This window comes from Schistocerca americana, chromosome 1 (assembly GCF_021461395.2).
Source record: "Schistocerca americana isolate TAMUIC-IGC-003095 chromosome 1, iqSchAmer2.1, whole genome shotgun sequence".
Classification (NCBI taxonomy): Eukaryota; Metazoa; Arthropoda; class Insecta; order Orthoptera; family Acrididae; genus Schistocerca; species Schistocerca americana.
This window is the reverse complement of record NC_060119.1, coordinates 1,157,125,008-1,157,145,939: the sequence shown is the minus strand read 5'-3', so window position 1 is coordinate 1,157,145,939 and position 20,932 is coordinate 1,157,125,008. Positions and strand designations below refer to the sequence as shown.

General features: G+C 43.2%; 1 protein-coding gene across 1 annotated transcript in view; it reads left to right on the top strand.

The window, feature by feature from the left end:
- Positions 1 to 20,725, top strand: part of LOC124597615 (mite allergen Eur m 3-like) — a 56,135-nt gene extending 35,410 nt beyond the window's left edge. The window contains exons 4-7 of the mRNA XM_047135948.1: positions 5,695 to 5,830; positions 11,100 to 11,216; positions 15,354 to 15,536; positions 20,555 to 20,725. Coding sequence (XP_046991904.1) covers positions 5,695 to 5,830; positions 11,100 to 11,216; positions 15,354 to 15,536; positions 20,555 to 20,725 — 607 coding nt within the window. The remainder of the gene's footprint in view (positions 1 to 5,694; positions 5,831 to 11,099; positions 11,217 to 15,353; positions 15,537 to 20,554) is intronic.
- The last annotated feature ends 207 nt before the right edge of the window (positions 20,726 to 20,932 follow it).

Below are 20,932 nucleotides of genomic sequence, written 5' to 3'. Positions count from 1 at the left end.
AAGAAATCCAAGGCTTAACACAGTTGTTTGATAAGATCAACAATGTGACGTTTAACAACATATTCCAAATTTCAGCTTTAGGAACCTACAGAAATGACTAACAGGCAATAAAAATTCGACATCCACTGGCAAGTAAAACAGATGGCATATAGTTAGGAAAAAACAAGCAAATCCAAGTAAATAGACTGATGACAAGTTCACGTAAAATACAGTCAGTTGTCGTGCAGACAAGGTGCCCATGTAGCGCCAAAACAACTTCTTCCTTTTGTTTACGAACAACACTCAACCTGGTTGGGCAGCTGATTTTTTAGGCTGTCACTTTAGTATGGTTAACAGAGAGAGAGAGAGCAACCACTTTAGGTTTAGCAGTTCTTTTACTCAGGACCCTTTCAGCTGAACTCACAGTATAAAACACATGTTTACTCAAGCTATCCTGTAATCTACACATTACTAATTACTAAGTTTATAGAAAAAATTACAACTTCAAAATACATTGGAGAAAATTTGGAAAAGATGAAGCGTGGTCAGAAACCACGTTAGATAGCGCCAGTTAACGAGCCCAAACACAGGCAAGAGGCTTCCACACCGCCAGTTTAATATTCAGAAATACACACTAAAATTACTTGATTTAGGTAACTTCTAAAGTTGAACAAAACTGCTTTACAGACGAGTATGGAGAACCAAGATGACAAATAAGGGAGTAGTCTTTTCATACATAAAATATAACTGTTTGGACCGTAATTGAATGCACTCCATAATTCCCAGGAAGTAGAAACGTAAGTCAACAACTTCCTGATCAATGGCTGCAATCGGTTGAGCATATCCACTAGTCGCCCTCGTATTCAGTCCTTTGGAGCTACCTGACAGGAAACCAACCCGGCGCCACAGGGGACGCAGGCTTCTTCCGGATGATCCACTTCCAAATACAAGTAGAGGCGGTTGCAACACACCGAAATAACTTGTACATGGACATTCTCCAATGATCGTGCCGATATAGAATATCATGTAATCCGTTCCGACTAAAATTGCAAATGGAGCAGCGAGCCAAGAATTTTACAAGACACGACGTCACGGCGCTTAATACTGACGTCGCCACACAATACGCTAGACACCCGATCACTGAGAGAGTGAGAGATAGAGCAATCGTCCCCATTGTTGCGTTTAAATCGATATAAACGTCACTGCGCTTCCCTCTGACAGTGGAAAATCGCTCTGACTCTGCCACCGTCAGTGATGCTGCCAACCGGGATCTATTGATACTGAATCGCGTCACGTTATAGCCGCATGGCACAGACAGCAAAACAGTTCCCAAGCGGAGAAAAAGAAATCTGCGGCAGGGCTGAGAATCGAGCACTTCACTGAGCAATCCGCCGCGAACACCGAGCAGCAACTGAGGCGATTGTAGGACCTAATTATACGCGGCAGTAAGGAGCGGATAATTTATGTGTTGTTCAGACACGCCTGCCTCCTATACCCGGGCCGCTGAAACATTGCCCTTGACGTTTGCGTATGAAGTTGGCAGCGTAACAGAGTAACAAGTGAAGAACGATAGGCGCTAGGCGTTCAGCGTGGGGCGCCAGCCAATCACAGCGCAGTGAGCACTGCTGTTACTCACGTGCTGTGACGTCAAAATTCCCGCGTTGCCGGCTTTGTTTAGTGAATGTGTATACAACGTGAATTGTGTGTTGTTTACCGCGTGTTTTCGTTGTACTGTGTGCTATATCGTTGTGACTTTTGTTACGTTGTGAGTTTACATACTTGGAAAATGCCACCGAAAAGACTTCGTTCACCTAGCGACAATCCTTTGCGTCGAGGGGTGCCGCTAAACAGCCAGGCACTGGAGTTACTACGCAGAACTCGTGAGTTTTACGAGCAGGAGAAAAACTACGTAAGCATTCATGGACAGCCATCAATTCCTGCCGACAAAGTGGTGGAACGTACGTCGAAAACTCTTGGTATTAGTGCAAGAACCGTAGTAAGTAAGGGAGTCTTACTACAAAACTTGGAAGATACTGAAGTGAGCCGTAATGATTCCGAGCTGTCTGGATCAAATAATACATTTTTATCAACCCCGGGAAAGAAGAAAAAGCGGCCTAGTCCTATCACAGATTCAGATTCTTTCCAGACTGATGCAATTCGTAGGAATGTTTCTGCTTATTACAGCAGAAAAGAGTATCCGACTGTAGCTAAGTTATTAATCTCTTTAAAAGAAAGTGAACTCTTCAGGAGTGGTAAAACATCACTAAAAATTGTGCTAAAAAATATGGGTTTCCGTTACAAAACGCTAGACGGACGCAAAGTACTGTTAGAGAGGGCACATATTGTTACCGCTGTAGCATTTTCTTGCACAAAATTGAGGGCAGAGACATTCATTCCATAATTTGGCTAGACGAAACGTGTGTTAATGCCGGGGAAGCTGTCAGTAAATGTTGGACGGATAACACACACAGCAGAAGCGGCCATCAGCCGACGGGAAGAGGAGCTAGATTAATTGTGGTCCATGCAGGCTCCTCCAGTGGTTTTGTCCCTGACGCACTTTTAGTTTTTAGATAAAAAAAAAAGACTGGTGATTACCATGAAGATACGGATCACACACGATTTGTTGAGTGGTTCAGGAACCTTTTAAAACAATTTCCTGTCCCTACAACAATTGTAATGGACAATGCTCCATATCATTCGGTGATACAGAACAAAGCCCCAACCACAAATGATCGGAAAGAAGTTATGGTGCAGTGGTTACAGGCTCGAAATATTGCAGCGGATATGAGTATGACAAAGGTTATGTTGTATTCTCTTGTTAAAGAAAATAAGCCTACGACACCTACATATGTAGTAGACGAAATTGCCAAGGAGCAGGGTCATACTGTAATAAGGCTGCCACCATATCACTGCCATTTCAAACCTATTGAGTTAATATGGAGTGATGTAAAAATGTATGTAAGGAACAACAACAAGTCCTTTACAATAACAGAGGTGGAAAAGCTGTTGCGTGAAGCTCTTGTGACTGTGGATGCAGCCTCATGGAGAAAAAAAGTAGAGCACGTCGAGAAGCTTATACGAGCAGCACAGACAATAGAAGGCATTATCAGTGGCCATGAACAATTAATGATTTGTCTTGCTGATGACGACCATGAGGACGGTTTTGGCGATGAATCGGACAACAGTGACGATGGCGAGCTGGATGGAATTGCAACATTATCAGAGGTACTTGAGGGTAACCCTGTATATACATTATGTGATCAAAAGTATCCGGACATTGAGCTGCCACCTACTGCCACGTTTTCCATATCAGCGACCACAGTAGTCATTAGACATCGTGAGAGAGCAGAATGGGGCGCTCCGCGGAACTCACGCACTTCGAACGTGGTCAGGTGATTAGATGTCACTTGTGTCATACGTCTGTACGCGAGATTTCCACACTCCTAAACATCCCTAGGTTCACTGGTTCCGATGTGATAGGGAAGTGGAAACTTGAAGGGACACGTACAGCACAAAAGCGTATAGGCCGACCTCGGCTGTTGACTGACAGAGACCGCCGACAGTTCAAGAGGGTCGTAATGTGTAATGACCATCACAAAGGAATCCCAAACTGGATCTGGATCCACTGCAAGTACTATGACAGTTAGGCGGGAAGGGAGAAAACTTGGATTTCATGGTCGAGCGGGTCCTCATAAGCCACACATCACGCCGGTAAGTGCCAAAAGACGACTCGCTCGGTGTAAGGAGAGTAAACATTGGATGATTGAACAATGGAAAAACGTTGCGTTGAGTGACGAATCACTGTGCACAATGTGGCGATCCGATGGCATGGTGTAGATATGGCCAATGCCTGGTGAACATCATCTGCCAGTTTGTGTTGTAGTGCCAACAGTAAAATTCGGATTCGGTGGTGTTATGGCGTGGTCGTGTTTTCATGGAGGGGGATTGTACGTCTTGTTGTTTTGCGTGGCACTATCACAGCTCAGGGCTACATTCATGTTTAAAGCACCTTCTTGCTTCCCACTGTTGAAGAGCAATTCGGGGATGGCGATTGCATCTTTCAACACGATCGAGTACCTGTTCATAATTCATGGCCTGTGGCGGAGTGGTTACACGACCATGACATCCCTGTAATGGTCTGGCCTGCACAGAGTCCTGACGTGAATCCTATAGAACACCTTTGGGGCCGGCCGCGGTGGTCTTGCGGTTCTGGCGCTGCAGTCCGGAACCGCGGCACTGCTACGGTCGCAGGTTCGAATCCTGCCTTGGGCATGGGTGCGTGTGATGTCCTTAGGTTAGTTAGGTTTAAGTAGTTCTAAGTTCTAGGGGACTTATGACCTAAGATGTTGAGTCCCATAGTGCTCAGAGCCATTTGAACCATTTTTTTTGAACACCTTTGGGATGTATTGGAACGCCGACTTCGTGCCAGGCCTCACAGACCGACATCGATACGTCTCCTCAGTGCAGCACTCCGTGAAGAATGGGCTGCCATTCCCCAAGATTGGACGTATGCCTGCGAGAGTGGAAGCTGTCATCAAGGCTAGTGTGGGCCAACACCATATTGAATTTCGCATTACCGATGGAGGGCGGATACTTTTGATCACGTAGTGTACGTGTTGAGTCACGTAAGACGAAACAATCCTTTTATTTCATGGGGAGGTCAAGATATCGAAACAAGGTTTTCGGCAAGTGATAATTCATAGTGGGACACGTAATTTTAGTCCTGACTTCCGTATGAATCGAGATATTGAGGTAGTTATGGTTTTTTTGTGGAAATATGTATTATTTTTAGCTGTATGTGAAAGCTCGAGTACAGCAACATAACGTAATGTTGACTAATCATGAAAGACAAAGCAGCAAGAACGCCTGTAGTTACCGTCAAGAGCCGTTCCGCCGTTATCTGTAGCGAGGAGATAAGCTTTCGCTACTGAGATAAACCGTTGTTTCCCCTTGGTCCTTCTATATACGACATCGATATGGGTCAGTTACGATTTTTTGTAAATGGAGCTATACGCTAACTTGAAGCTTACGCAAACCGTTTCAGATATGTGTATGCTCTCCTGTTTAAGAGAACAACTGTTGTGGAAAAGATTAAAAAGATGAAACGATGGAATTAGTACCAGATCAGCACTTGCCGGTATATAAACAGCCTTGTAACTTCAGCACGTTTCTCCGCTAATTTTGGAAATGGTTGCAATCCTGCCATTATATACCACTGTACTCTTTACAAGCGCTTTCCTCTGCCGGCGTATTGTCACAAATTGCCTACGGCAACGAGCACTATAAAGCTGTTATTATGTATATAGACACAACAGTTACGATAAAGGAATGTACTGGAGTACTGGTTATTATTCGTGTTTTACTCCCCCAATTAACAAATATCGATAAAACGAATAGCGATCTAGAATAATATGGAACATCTCTATCGAATGGACACTTAAAATACCGATTTAAAAATAATTTTGCTTCTAATGGGAAACAAACCGACGCTTTCCGCCGACGCTGGGTGTCCAATAAAATTCTTCATGAACAGGATTTGTTTGGAGCTAACTCCAGCTACACCTTGTGAAAACGAAATTCCGATTATCTCCCGGAACACCAGAAAAAGTTCGTCTGACGGCCCATAAGACAGAGCCTTCGCAGGCTTCTCCGTGTTTGCACCGTAACTTTACATACAAGTTGACACGCACTGTTACTGCATTTTTTTGCCTGCAGTGGCACCGTTCTGGAGTTGCTATCAGGCACCATCACTCTGGACGAGGGAGGCACCCGCCACTCCGTAACGTCCATCGTCATCCACCCGCAGTACGATGAGTCCGACTCCTGGGTCAACGATGTCGCAGTGCTTAGGGTGAGTATCAGGTACGAGGTGCATTCAAGTTCTAAGGCCTCCGATTTCTTTTCTCTGGACTGGAAAGAGATAGAAAATGAGGCCGCAATCATTGTCAATACGTCCCAGAGATGGCAGCACCGTACGGCAAATGGAATTTTACCGCCAGAGGCGAGAATGAGAACTGTTTTAAATACTTAAAATGGCGCCGTTTTCCTTACTTGAACAGCGTGCAATCATTCGTTTTCTGAATTTGCGTGGTGTGAAACCAATCGAAATTCATCGACAGTTGAAGGAGACATGTGGTGATGGAGTTATGGATGTGTCGAAAGTGCGTTCTTGGGTGCGACAGTTTAATGAAGGCAGAACACCGTGTGACAACAAACCGAAACAACCTTGGGCTCGCACAAGCCGGTCTGACGACATGATCGAGAAAGTGGAGAGAATTGTTTTGGGGGATCACCGAATGACTGTTGAACAGATCGCCTCCAGAGTTGGCACTTCTGTGGGTTCTGTGCACACAATCCTGCATGACGACCTGAAAATGCGAAAAGTGTCATCCAGGTGGGTGCCACGAATGCTGACGGACGACTACATGGCTGCCCGTGTGGCATGTTGCCAAGCAATGTTGACGCGCAACGACAGCATGAATGGGACTTTCTTTTCGTCGGTTGTGACAATGGATGAGACGTGGATGCCACTATTCAATCCAGAAACAAAGCGCCAGTCAGCTCAATGGAAGCACCCAGATTCACCGCCACCAAAAAAATTTCGAGTAACCGCCAGTGCTGAAAAAATGATGGTGTCCATGTTCTGGGACAGCGAGGGCGCAATCCTTACCCATTGCGTTCCAAAGGTCACTACGGAAACAGGTGCATCCTACGAAAATGTTTTGAAGAACAAATTCCTTCCTGCACTGCAACAAAAACGTCCGGGAAGGGCTGCGCGTGCGCTGTTTCACCAAGACAACGCACCCGCACATCGAGTAACGTTACGCAACAGTTTCTTCGTGATAACAGCTTTGAAGTGATTCCTCATGCTCTCTACTCACCTGACCTGGCTCCTAGTGACTTTTGGCTTTTTCCAACAATGAAAGACACTCTCCGTGGCTGCACATTCACCAGCTGTGCTGCTACTGCCTCAGCGATTTTCCAGTGGTCAAAACAGACTCCTAAAGAAGCCTTCACTGCTGCCATGGAATCATGGCGTCAGCGTTGTGAAAAATGTGTACGTCTGCAGGGATATTACGTCGAGAAGTAACGTCAGTTTCATCGATTTCAGGTGAGTAGTTAATTAGAAAAAAAATCGGAGGCCTTAGAACTTGAATGCACCTCATAGATCAATATGTCGAAAAGAAACCTAAAAATCAGGAGTTACGGCTCCGCAATCTTGAGCCAATGTTATCACATCTGTAGTTGTAAAGTGAAACTTATACCGAACGCCCCATAGTATTGTTACAAACACCAGCTACCATCAGCATTAGTTTCAGATTTAGACCAACTTTAGACTTTTCCATACATTACGATGTTTTGTTGCTGCGTATTTCCTGATATAATCTATCCGTCTTCCTCTAAGTCGCCATAGTGATTTTTTTCTTTTCTTGTCTTTTGGAATCTAGTTAAGAATTTAGTTGTTCCACCTATCTTTCATTCGTGTTCTTTCCTGTCCAACTCCAATTTCAACACAGCTAACAGATTATATTAGATATACTTTTCGTTCCAATAAATCTATAGTGACGAGATCATCCAGGATGTAGAACATGTCAGAAAAACAAGAATACACAGTAAATATTTACAAATAAAAATAAATATTCTAATGTAGCTTCTACAAATGCCAAGAGAAATGGTACCCATACGCCAACATAAACCTAAACAAATTCTCTTTCAGAAGGTAATAAATAAGTTGTCACAAATCGTTTGAGGTTCTAACTCATCCCAAAGCTGTTCATTTGTTTCCGTTTCGGAACCCTGGGCAAGTCAGTACATTTCAGGAATGTTACTCTCCACGAGCCATTGCATCGCTGCGCCTGCTTTGTGACAGGGTGCATTGTGCTGCTGATACGACCAACCATCGTACTCGAACTGTTTCTCTACTGCACGCAGTACACATTCCTGTAAAACGTGTTCGTATCCTTTCACATCAATCGTCTTCCTAATGGTACCACACCCTAACCACGAAAAACAATCCCATTATGATAGCACTACATCTTCCGTGCTGGTACTTCAAAAACTGGTTCAAATGGCTCTAAACGCTATGGGACTTAACATCTGTGGTCATCAGTCCCCTAGACTTAGAACGACTTAAACCTAACTAATCTAAGGATATCACACACAGCCATGCCCGAGGGAGGATTCGAACCTGCGACCGTAGCAGCAGCGCGGTTGCGGACTAAAGCGCCTAGAACCGCTCGACCACAGCGGCCTGCGCTGGTATCTTACTGCTAGCTTTACACATAGTGGTAGGTAACACTTCGATCGGATTGGTGGCTGGCCGATGTGGCCGAGCGGCTCTAGGCGCTTCAGTCTGGAGCCGTGCAACCGCTACGGTCGCAGGTTCCAATCCTGCCTCGGGCATGGATGTGTATGATGTCCTTAGGTTAGTTAGGTTTAAGTAGTTCTAAATTACAGGGGACTGATGACCACAGATGTTACGTCACGTAGTGCTGAGAGCCATTTGAACCATTTTTTTCGGATTGGTGGGGGGGGGGGGGGGGGGACAGTGTGTATCATCACTCTGTATCACTCGTCTCCAGTCATTCAGCGTCCAGTGGCATCGCTCTTTACACAACCTCAGGTACTGCTCAGCTTTGACGACAGAAGTGTGCGGCTTAGGAGGTGGTACTGGAGCATTGTACACCATTCTTTTTAACATCTTATACACAGTTATTTTGGATTGCTGATAGCGCTATGGAACTCACCAGACTTACTAGCTTTCCTTCCGTTAATTTCAACCGATTTTTTATAACCCCCGCTCCGGAATGTCGGTGGATCTTGTCCATATGAGCATGATGTTTGCCTACTCTAGGTTCAGCTACGATTCTTCGTTAACGTTTCCACTTTACAAGCACTTCACCGGCAGTCGACTTCGGCATTTTTAGAAGGGTTGGAATTCCCCCGATGAATTTGTTGCAGGTAAGCTCCAATGACAAGTCCGTGTGTGAAGTCACTGAGCTCTCTTGTCTGATCCACTCTGCTGTTACTGCTTATCTACTGGTAACACAATATTCTCCGTCTCCTTTTATACCGGCGGTTCCGTTTCTTGTGACATCTGGTGGTCACATCCGTATTACATAATGATGTCCAGATATTTATGGTTGAATAATAATAATGTTCCCATATTGTGACAATGCGAAAAAGAGGAAAAAATATACCACTCAGAATTAGAAAGTTCTTCACACTGTTAAGGGGACATTGTATGTCCTTAGCCGCCAATGTTAAATTATCGAAGTATTTGACCCATTAGCTTCGAAACTTTTTAAGAGACCAACTTACAATTTTCCTTAATTATTGAATGTACCTTTCTACATACACTGAACTAGGATTATTATCAAAATTGTATAATGGGACATGTTATCTTTTTTTTTTCGAACACTCAATTGCTTGACAGAATTTTGTAAATAAATGAACATAAAAACAAAACAACTCGGGATATTTTAATTACTCTAGTGCCATATGTGTTGAGTCTCACATTTGGCATGCTATGAAAATTTCATGTCTCTACCATTAGTACTTCTTTAGAAAATTTGTCATTTATTGCAAATAATGTTGTTCAGAGATATTGAGGTTTAAAACTTTTTTTATTACAAATTCTTATACAGACTTACATTTCTGCGTCTTTATGCACTAGAATTGCCCTGGCCCATAGTCTGTGTCTTCTTCCGTGACACAACAGCCCAGTGCTTGCCTCCTCCTTTTCTTTCTTGCTTCTTTTGTCATTTGCTGAGCAGCTAACTCTGGTTCGTGTACACGAAGCTCATCCACTTCCCGCAGTCCTTTAGCCGTGTTATGTCTAAATCTTATCCCTTAACTTCTCCCACCATTTAAAGTTATTACAGCATCAGACCCTGCTAACTTTAGAGTCATAAGGCCAACAAATACAGTTTTAGGCCCACTGCACCACTCGATATTACTGAAGGAGTCACTCGCATTCTGGGTCTTCCCATGTAAACGCTTCTTTAGTAGCTCAGGATTTGCAGGTTAATAATGACATTGTCCATAATATCATTACTTTTACGACTGCCACCCGTTTCTAAAGTTACTTTCCTTCTTGATGCACTAGGGGGCGTGGCCACTTCCGAAACATTATCGTGGTTTCCTTCACTGCTGGCACATGTGTTTTCTTGATAAGAAAATGCAGGTCCAACCTATCTGTTACTCGCAAATTTGATTACTTCTAGTTACTTTTATGCTTAGTCATTTTATTTACGTATAGAAAACAGTAGAAGTTAGCTTACTAGAAAAATAGCCGATAATCACACTACTTTCAACTAGTATCAGAAACAAAGGACTAATTTGTTAATTCATAATGCCAACATCTGAGACGTAGCAGTAGGCACAAAAAAAAGCAATTCACAGCGTTCTAGACTGTGCTGTATACTTCCCAAGATGTGACTGCTCAACAATCGCAGTCATACGTCAACGTTCAAAATATTTTCTGAAGGTCTCAGAATTGTCTGATTTTAATGTATTATATACCAAAATGTTCAGGAAAGTCCAAAGTACATTATGGAGTAGAAAACCTGCCTGCATAAGGGCCAGAGGTCTACCAATGTCCAGTTTGTGACACTCTTTCCCTTGAATAAATCATCCAATTTTCGTGAAATAGTGATCATTTATTTGTCTGTTCATGTTCATCACATCTACTGATGCCGCTTATTAATGGCTCTTGTGGTCACTGATGCCCGTCTGCGAGGCATGGTCCCCGCCCAGCTTAGTGCACGGGATGAAATTCGCAAAGACTTTATGTGCTGGTATCGACACGTTCCCTGTCTACTATCCTTGCTTGGTGAAATTGGGCGGCACTGTCTGTCATTCATCTGTCAGCAGCGAAAATTTACACTTTCCTATTTTCCGTCGATATCTTTGTGAATATCAGTTTGTGACCAGTTTGCATCACTCCTTCGTGGTGCGTCGTTTCTTTTGCCTTTGAATGTTATAATGCAAAATTGGTCATTGTTACTGGAGTTTTGACTACGAAAAATTGTAAAGTATGGTATTATGTCGTCCGCAAGAGTAAGGAGTATACATTTATAGGTTATCTACATTTTTACTGTATCTTGGTGTAACTGCAGGTGTGGATGCCGTTCCCGCTGAACAGTGAGACAGTGGCGCCGATCCAGCTGCCTGAGCAGGGAGAGGACACACCTGCCGGATCGCCAGTCACCGTGGTCGGTTGGGGGCGCCTTTCGGTGAGTACTTCCTTACTCTGCTCCTCTCTGTACTGGAAAATACTGGCAAAAGTGAGCGCTTTGTTCGTGTGTCCACAGTAGGCATGTAAGGCTACGCAATTTCTTCTTCCTTAACAACAGGCCAACGGTCTTGCTGCAGTGGCTACACCGGTCCCCGTCAAATCACCGAAGTTAAGCGCTGTCGGGCTAGGCTAGCACTTGGTGGGATGAGCATTCGGTCTGCCGACTGCTGTTGGCAAGCGGGGTGCACGCAGCCCTTGTGAGGCAAACTGAGGGGCTACTTGATTGAGAAGTAGCGGCTCCGGTCTCGTAAACTGACATACGGCCAGGAGAGCGGCGTGCTGACTATATGGCCCTCTATGTCCGCATCCAGTGACGTCTGTGGGCTGAGGATGACACGGCGGCCGATCGGTACCGTTGGGCCTTCATGGGCTGTTCGGGCGGAGGTTTTAACAACGACAGAAATAAAAGAACCTACGGATACGACGGCGAAAAGATTAAAAACAAAGACTAGCTCTCGTGCACTCTCACGAATCAGGTACTCTATTACATCTACATCATAGTCCCCAATCCACTTACCGGTGTGTGATGGAGGGTACTTCGGATACCACTAACTGATCCTCCCTTCCCTGTTCCATTCGTGAATGCTGCTTAGGACGAATGACTGTCCGTAAGGCGCTGTATTAGCTCTAATTTCTCGGATTTTTTCGTCGTGGTTATTTCGTGGGAAGTGCTCTCTTGAAATTTCAGTCGTAAACCTCTCCGTGATGCTCGATGCTTCTCTGGTAGCGACTGCCAATGGAGTTTGTTGAGCATCTCAGTAAAGCTGACTGAACGATTCCGTGGCGACACGCGCCGCTTTTCGTTGGACCTTCTCTACGTCCTGTATCAGTACTGTCTGGAAAGGATCCCAGATTAATGAATAAAGCTTTCTTTTTTTGGTGGGCCATTTATTCAGAATAGTTTTACACCCCCCCCCCCTCCCCCCCACTCTCATGATCGCTTTCGTAAATGAGCGGATAGTCAATATATTTAAAATAGTAACTTTATACAAGAACAGGTTTATAAGGATAGGACAAATGAGTGAATACTTATGGTGTAGTGATGATATAAATGTTAGACTTAAGTCGTCCAAGTAAGTTGGTGATTAGGCATTTCAATGATTGTTGTTGACATATGTCAACCCTTGGCTGGATTACGTATAACAATACGAGAGTTATACTTTGTATATCTTACTGTGTACTCTTCTTTAATAATTAGTTACTAGAGGAACTAAAAGTATTTTACATATGTGACGAACTGTTTTTACTGACAAAACCCTGTTTACTTTAATTTATTTAGCACTGTTATGTACTCGATCGTTATTTTACTAATGCAGGCCTATTAGAATTACATTATTTTAGACCTGGGTTACGACCATAAATGAGGCACCGACATTGAAATGGTTCATTTTGGTGGCATGTTAGTTACATATCTCTTCTTGGAATGAGTAGATTCACGAATTGACTCATATGTATTTATTTTACACCATTGATTACCTTTTAATATATTAACTGGGTTCCATACCATTCTTCCAGTTCCTCCTCGCTTGTATTTCGTGTCTTTATTATTGATATTGTTTAAGTAACCTATTTCACTTAGTTACTTTTGAGTGATAGCGGTACAGTGTTATGCAAACGTAACTCCTTTCCACCTTTCCCACCTTTCACTATTTATAAACAATGGAAGCATACCTTACATATGTCTGATTGGCAATGCATATTTTCCTTCCTGTTAGTTAAATTGTGCACACAAAGAAGGGTTTAGGGTATTATTATTTGCTTTTAACACAATTTTAGTACTATTTCATGCCTGTATTATTATCGCTAAGAGTAACGGTTTGTCAGCTAGACTTATATATACCCGCATTTTATTCAAATGTCTTGTATTGATCTGTAATGGAAACAACCGTGTATATATAACCTCATTTGTACTTGTTTGTACCATATGAATTGCTAATTTCAAGGTAAACTGCATCTTAACGAAAATGAGCGAAATGTAACTACTTTTAATCAAGTCATCCTTTATATAATATGTTTATAATGTGTTTATTTTGTACAATAGCTCAAAGACTACTGATGTCTCACATTGTTTGTTTTATATACGATGTGTTATATAGGACCTGAAGATGGCGTTGACTCAACGTCGAAACTAGTAGCCAAATAAAAATGAAATCTTAAGTACAGCTGGAGGAGTTTCATTTTTAATAAAAAAATAAAAATAATGAATAAAGGAAACGCTAGAACAAGCGGCTTGCATGCCACTTCCTTCTTGGATCAGTTACACTATCTTATCATTCTTCCCATGAATTTCAACTCTGGCATCTTATTTTCATACTTAAGGTCGCTCTGGATGATTACTCCTAGATATTTTACCGTAGTACTGTTTTCAGCTGTTTATCATCAGTAGTGGCTTTCTTTTCCAATGCATGTGCAATATGTTACATTTGTTTACGTTCAGGATCGACTGCCAAACCCTGCATCATTCATTAATCCTCTGAAGATCATTCTGGAGATCGACACCGTCTTCTGGCGTTGGTGCTTTGTTGGAGACAACGGCTTTATCTGCGTACAGTCTTAGAGAGCACGTGACGCTTTCTATTAGATCATTTATATACATTACAACCTATAACGGTAGTATCATACTTTCTTGGGATACTCTGGAAATTACCTTTGCACCTGCCGATGATGATGATGATGATGATGTTTGGTTTGTGTGGTGCTTAACTGTGCGGTAATCAGCGCCCGTACAAAGTCCCAATTTTACGCAGTCCAATTTTTACACAGTCCAATCTAGCCACTGTCACGAATGGTGATAACGAGGATGAAATGATGAGGACAACACAAACACCCAGTCCCCGCGCAGAGAAAATTCCCAAACCGGCCGGGAATCGAACTCGGGACCCCGTGATCCAGAGGCAGCAACGCTAGCCACTAAACCACGAGCTGCGGACTATAACTGTCAGCTTTATGGTATTAAGAGCGACGTGTTGACTTGTATTTGATCCAGTCGGAAATCTTGTCCAATACTTGGTAAGCTCGTACTTCCTCCACCAAAGAGCAGTGTAGGCGACGTTAGATGCCTTCTTGAAGTCAAGAGACACGGCATCAACATGAGCGCCGTTATCTACAGTGCTTCGAATCTCTTGGAGCAACGGAGAGGGCTGAGATTCTCAAGACCTTTGTTTGCGGAATCCATGTTGATTTTTATAGCGGAGATTTTCGTTCTCCAACTGCGTCATAGTTCTTGAGCATAATATATGTTCCATAATTCTACAACAGATTGACGTCAACGATATAGGAATTACGTGCATCTGCCCTTCTTGAAAACGTGAATGAACTGCGTTTTATTCCAGTCGCTACATAGATTATTATTGCTACATAATCACAGACAAGAATCAACATGACAGAAATTCTGTTATTGCCCATCTTTTTATAAAGTTTCAAATGGCTCTGAGCACTATAGGACTTAACATCGGAGGTCTTCAGTCCCCTAGAACTTAGAACTACTTAAACCTAACTAACCTAAGGACATCACACACATCCATGCCCGAGGCAGGATTCGAACCTGCGACCGTAGCAGTCGCGGGGTTCCGGACTGAAGCACCTAGAACCGCTCGGCCACCGCAGCCGGCTCATCTTTTTATAAGGGGGTTCTTTAAAAAAATGGTTCAAATGGCTCTGAGCAGTATGCGACTTAACTTCTGAGGTCATCAGTCGCCCAGAACTTAGAACTAATTAAACCTAACTAACCTAAGGACATCACACACATCCATGCCCGAGGCAAGATTCGAACCCGCGACCGTAGCGGTCGCTCGGTTCCAGACTGCAGCGCCTAGAACCGCACGGCCACTCGGCCGGCGGAGGTTCTTTGATTGCACCTGTAATGACACCAAAACAATTGCATAGTTTAATCCACCCGATGACAGCTGGTGCGACAAAATGTTATTACTCAGACAGTTTGTAGCTAATATGATCGCAGCTGAAATTATAATGTAAGATCTTGTTCGGTCGCTAAAGATAAGACAGTAAATGTAAGCAGTTAGAACTATGGTAACTGCGATAGAGTGATGTCCTGATGGGAAACTTTCTTCCGTAGTTCGACGGGAACATCTCGAACAGCCTGCAGAAGGTGGACATCGAGGTGTGGGACCGAGACCTGTGCTCGTTGCTCTTCGAGGACGGCTTTCAGTCTCCGGTCTACCTCACGCAGATCTGCGCTGCTGGCGTCGACGAACGGGGGTCGTCTTGTGACGTGAGTACAGCTCCAATCCAGTTTCAGGTAATCGTAGACGTGTACGGAGTTTTCAGCTGCGTACATTGTACAGTTGGTGGTATTCGCGTTGAGAACATTCAACCAGTGAACCTAATCGTAGAAGTATTGCACATACTGACTGGAGATCTGCCTGGATTGTCTACATTAACCTAGGACAATATACCCGGTGTCCCTCCTAAGAGCCGCCAGGCAGATATTTTCATTTTTGTTTTTGCAATGTGCTGCAGGAGTCAGTTCAGTTAAATGCTACTCATCATGCCTTCCATGCGACGCCAAGTGTCAACAGAAAGCGTCGATTGTGTTCCTGTTAAAAACGAAATGTTTTTAAAGCGTTATTTTACGTGCCCATTCGATAGATCTGTCCGAAATTAGTCTAATGCGATATTTGTTTCATCTGTTTGTATTAACAGGGACAGTAAAACACAATGGATGACGAGTACTACAGCAACGACTGAGTAGCGCTGCTGCATGGCGATAGGTCAGCATGGGGCGAGGCGATTACTGTCGTTGCTGGAGTTCTCGTCATTCATCGTGTTTTCTTGTCCCTGTTAATGCAGACAGATGAAACGAATATCGCACTAGACTAATTTGGGAGCGATCTCTCGAATGGGCGCTTAAAAGTCCGCTTTAACCTTTATTTGTGACGGGAAACAAACCGATGATTTGGCGTGCACTGGTCGTTTTATTATATTTTAATTAATTAATTAATTTACTTAAGAAATTTGCTTAAGAAAATTCCCTGCTTCTTATTTATTTCTGGTATTTTTAGGTATGATTTCCAGTGGTTTTATTTAGGTTTTAGCTTCAGTCTTTTAAAAGTTAAAGAATATAAACCTTTGGTTTTTAATACCACAGGAGAGCTAGATATGTGTCCCACAGCGTCGATCTCGCTGACACTCATCGTCGGAACTGCTCCACCTGAAATCTTTAAAATGTTTATTTCACTACGAAGATCGTTCGGCCCAGCTAGGTGCTATGTTGTATGATGCTTATGGATTCATGAGTCTAACTTTTTTTATCAACGAAACATTTACTGCTTCTGAGATATTCTCTCGAAGAATATTGACCGTGAAAAGATGCAAGCTCGCGCCATCATTCCACACTGCACCTCCGATCGATCTACGTCTCGTGATATTTGAAGAATGTTTGTCAAATCTTTTATAAATTGATAAATGAACACCTTGAATGAGCATTATTTTCTTGAATTTGTTTATTGTGCCATCGACTAACTAAACATTCACAATGGAGCTTAACAGCGCCGCGCAACAATAGCAAAATCTCTCAAAAATTAAACATTGTCGAGCTCTGTAATCGCTTCACACAGAATCCTCCAATATATGTCTTTGGTTACCTGTTCCACAGAGATGCGTCCGTAGCACGGAAAGTCCAATCCTCGCAGATAGTTTATACTACTCTTACAATAGCAAAGTCTCTTAAAAATTAAACATTTCCGAGCTCTGTAATCGCTTCACACAGAGTCCTTCAATATATATCTTTGGTTATTTATTCCAGGTGCCCATTCGTTACATCGGTCCCAAATTAGTGTAGTACGATATTTGTTTCATCTGTTTGTATTAACAGGGACGGTAAAACACGATGGTTGACGGGTACTCCAACAACGACTGAGCAGCGACGCTGCATGGCGACAGGTCAGCATGGGTCGAGCCGGCTACTGTCGTTGCTGGAGGTCTTTCGAATGGGCACGTAAAAGTCCGCTTTTAACTTTATTTGTGACGGCAAACCAATCGACGATTTGGCGTCGCACTGGCCATCGCATGAAAGACGTGATGAGCAACTTTGCTGGGTTCTCACAGGATTCTGTGGACGCTGTGGAGTTTCGTCTCGAGTTACGGCTGGAACGCACCTTTTGAAAACCTTAATCATCATGTTATCTCAAGAGATTTCAGCAGGAACACTTCAGGAAATGCCCCTCCCGTCTCGTAGGAGAGACACCATGTGTATTACTAAACGCCTAACTCGGGGCACAATCCCAGGTGCAGGTTGCCTACGTAATGGATTACACGGACCACAAGCACTTTGTTATCAATAATTCTTACAGTTATTGACCGAATTTAAAAATTTAAAATTCTGTCATAATCTTCTCATTAAAAGATAACAATATTTTGTAAAGGTTTAACACCATTTAAAGAATTTCAGTTATAAACTGCGTACATGTCTTGAAACAACACAGTTCATGGCACGCGAATAGTTAGAGAGTATTCATCCAGTATTTGAGAGCTCTTAGCGACTTAAAACGAACTTAACACACTATTTCACACATCTACGAAAGTTTTTCTCGCTGACACCCACCCACAAAACGAGGAAAGGTAAAAAAGTTTTTATTGCTTACTGTATTTTCGCTGTTTATGTAGTAAAACTAAACCGTTTGAAATGGCCATTAAGTTTACTGCTTCTCCGCTATTAACTCTACACGCAACATACACTGAGGTGAAAAAAGTCATGGGATAGCGATACGCACATATACAGATGGCGGTAGTAGCGCTAACATAAGATATGAAAAGGCTAGCGCCATTGGCGGTGGTGTCACTTGTACTTACGTGATTCATGTGAAAAGATTTTCGGCATGCTTATGGCCGCACGACGGGAACTAACATACTTTGAATGTGGAATAGTAGCTGAAGCTAGACGCATTGGATATTTCATTTTGGAAATCATTAGGGAACTCAGTATTCCGAGATCCACAGTGTCAAGAGTATGCCTAAAGAATCATATTCCAGGCATTACCTCGCACCACGGACAACGCGGTGGCCGACAGCCTTCACTTAACGACCGAAAGCAGTGGCGTTTGCGTAGAGTTGTCGGTGCTAACAGACAAGTAATACTGCCAGAAAGCAATGTGAAATGTACGACGAACGTATCCGTTACGACAATAAGGGTGAAATCTGGCGATAATGGGCTACGGCAAAAGACCACCGACGCGAGTGTCTTTGGTAACTGCAAGACATCGCTTCCAGCGCGTCTCCAGGGGCTTGTCATCATATAAATTGGATCCTAGACGACTGGAAAACCATGGTCTGGTCAGATGACTTCCGATTTCAGTTGGTAAATGCTGAAGATAGGACTCGAGTGTGTCGCAGACTCCATAAGCCATAGACTCAAGTTGTCAACAAGGCACTGTGTAAGCTAGTGGTGGCTCCATAATGGTGTAGGCTGTGTTTACATGAAACTTTGTCCCCTGGTGCAACTGAAACGATCGATAACTGGAAATGGTTATGTTCGGCTACTTGGAAACCATTCATGGACTTGAAGAACATTCAGGACGATTCGAGCGAATGATATGGTCACCCAGATCGCACGACGTTAGTCCCATCGAACATTTATGGTAATCGAGAGGTCAGTTCGTCCACAAAATCCTGCACCGGCAACACTTCCGCAATTATGGAGGGCTATAAGGGCAGCATGGCTTAATGTATATACAGGAGACTTAAACCAGTGACTTGTTGATTCCATTGCACGTCGAGCTGCTGCACTACGCTGCGCGAAACGAGGCCCGGCACGATATTACGAGGTCTTCTCTCACCTCAATGTATTTTGCAAGGAGTAGCCGCACGTACCACTGAATCTACCTGCACGATTTGGGATATATGACGTTTTACGCGTAGGAGTTGGATACTTTAATTAATAGAGGGTGGGGGTGTACTGCAAAGATCTAATAGACAGACCAGAAAAATATTTAGTCTCTTTCATCCTTGCGTTATGGAACGCCACTAGAAGCTTTCGGAACAACAGCGATTCGTTGTGAATGGACTGTAGAGTATTTTGGATGTAGGACGCTTTGTCCAACTACTCTTGCAACAATTTGCCTGGGTCGGCCGAATTGACACACTGCCCAGCGTTTCTTAATTCTTCAGTGCGTAATACCCTTTATATCGTCCACTTTCATCGTCGAACTCATGGTATCCTTCAACAGTATACTTGTTACGCAACAGCCTGTAAATGGACTATTCGCGACAAATTAAGTTTATTTACCCCTCAAAAAGTTATTTCAGAATTCATCCAGAAGGTTGTTTGTTGTTGTGGTCTTCAATCCTGAGACTGGTTTGATGCAGCTCTCCATGCTATCCTATCCTGTGCAAGCTTCTTCATCTCCCAGTACTTACTGCAACCTAGATTCTTCTGAATCTGCTTAGTGTATTCATCTCTTGGTCTCCCTCTACGATTTTTGCCCTCCACGCTGCCCTCCAATGCTAAATTTGTGATCCCTTGATGATCCAGTAGGTGCTGAAATAAATTTAAATAATAATATTATCAAATAGTATTTTTTAAATTTAAATTTTAAGTACGCGAATGGTACTGGTTATTATTTTCGCAGATATACTTAATATCAGGGTTAATAAATTTTCATATATCATGACAGGTTCAGCATCAGATCTGTTGCATTATTTATTTTTTATCGACACCTAAATTGAGAACCCTGTTTCGCACGTAGTTGTAGTTGAAAAGCCTAGAAGCACCAACACCTGGTTTTGCTACAATTGACGATATTCATCTTCTAAACGACCTCAGAATGTCCATAGCAACAGTAATTCAAGTACTTCTTCTTCAACGAATAAGATTTCAGTTCACTAAAGTTCTGTATTCCTACACTGATATGACAAAGTAGTGTATTGACAATAAATGAGTTTTAAATTAACACTGTATTTTGATATTTAATCCGCCGACCGTTTGGTAAATAAGGGTTTAAAATTTTTTTCAAACCTTTCAAATGGTTCAAATGGCTCTGAGCACTATGGGACTTAACTTCTGAGGTCATCAGTCCACTATAACTTAGAACTACTTAAACCTAGCTACCTAAGGACATCACAAAGATCCATGCCCGAGGCAGGATTAGAACCTGCGATCGTAGCGGTCGCGCGGTTCCAGACTGTAGCGCCTAGAACCGCTCGGCCACCACGGCCGGCCAAATCTTTCAGTTGCTAAATAATTGCATTAATAAATGCTTCTGTCACTTCGACCCCTTCCTCTACTAAGAATAGTGGTGTTGTACGTACTGTTGCTTCCAGGGCGACTCTGGAGGCACCCTGCTGCTTGAGGGCGTCGTCGTGGGTCTGGTGTCGTGGTCCTACCGCTGCGCCACCCCTCCCTACCCCACAGTCTACACCAGGGTCTCCAGCTACGTCGATTGGATCGGCCAGCAGATCAGCGTCGGACGTACGGCTCCAGGCCTTCACTGAGCGAGATAACACAGATAATTTCAGTGCCCAGCTCATCTGAAACAAATACAGAAATCAACAAGAGTATTAGCTGGTTGGAGCAACAATAAACTACAATTTTTACCGAACAAAAAGAACCGTTTGAATTTTCCTGAGTAACTGCTCATTCTGAATCCGCGTAGACGCATTCCGTTAGAAATGTGTTGAGCAAGTTTACGAATGTTCCTA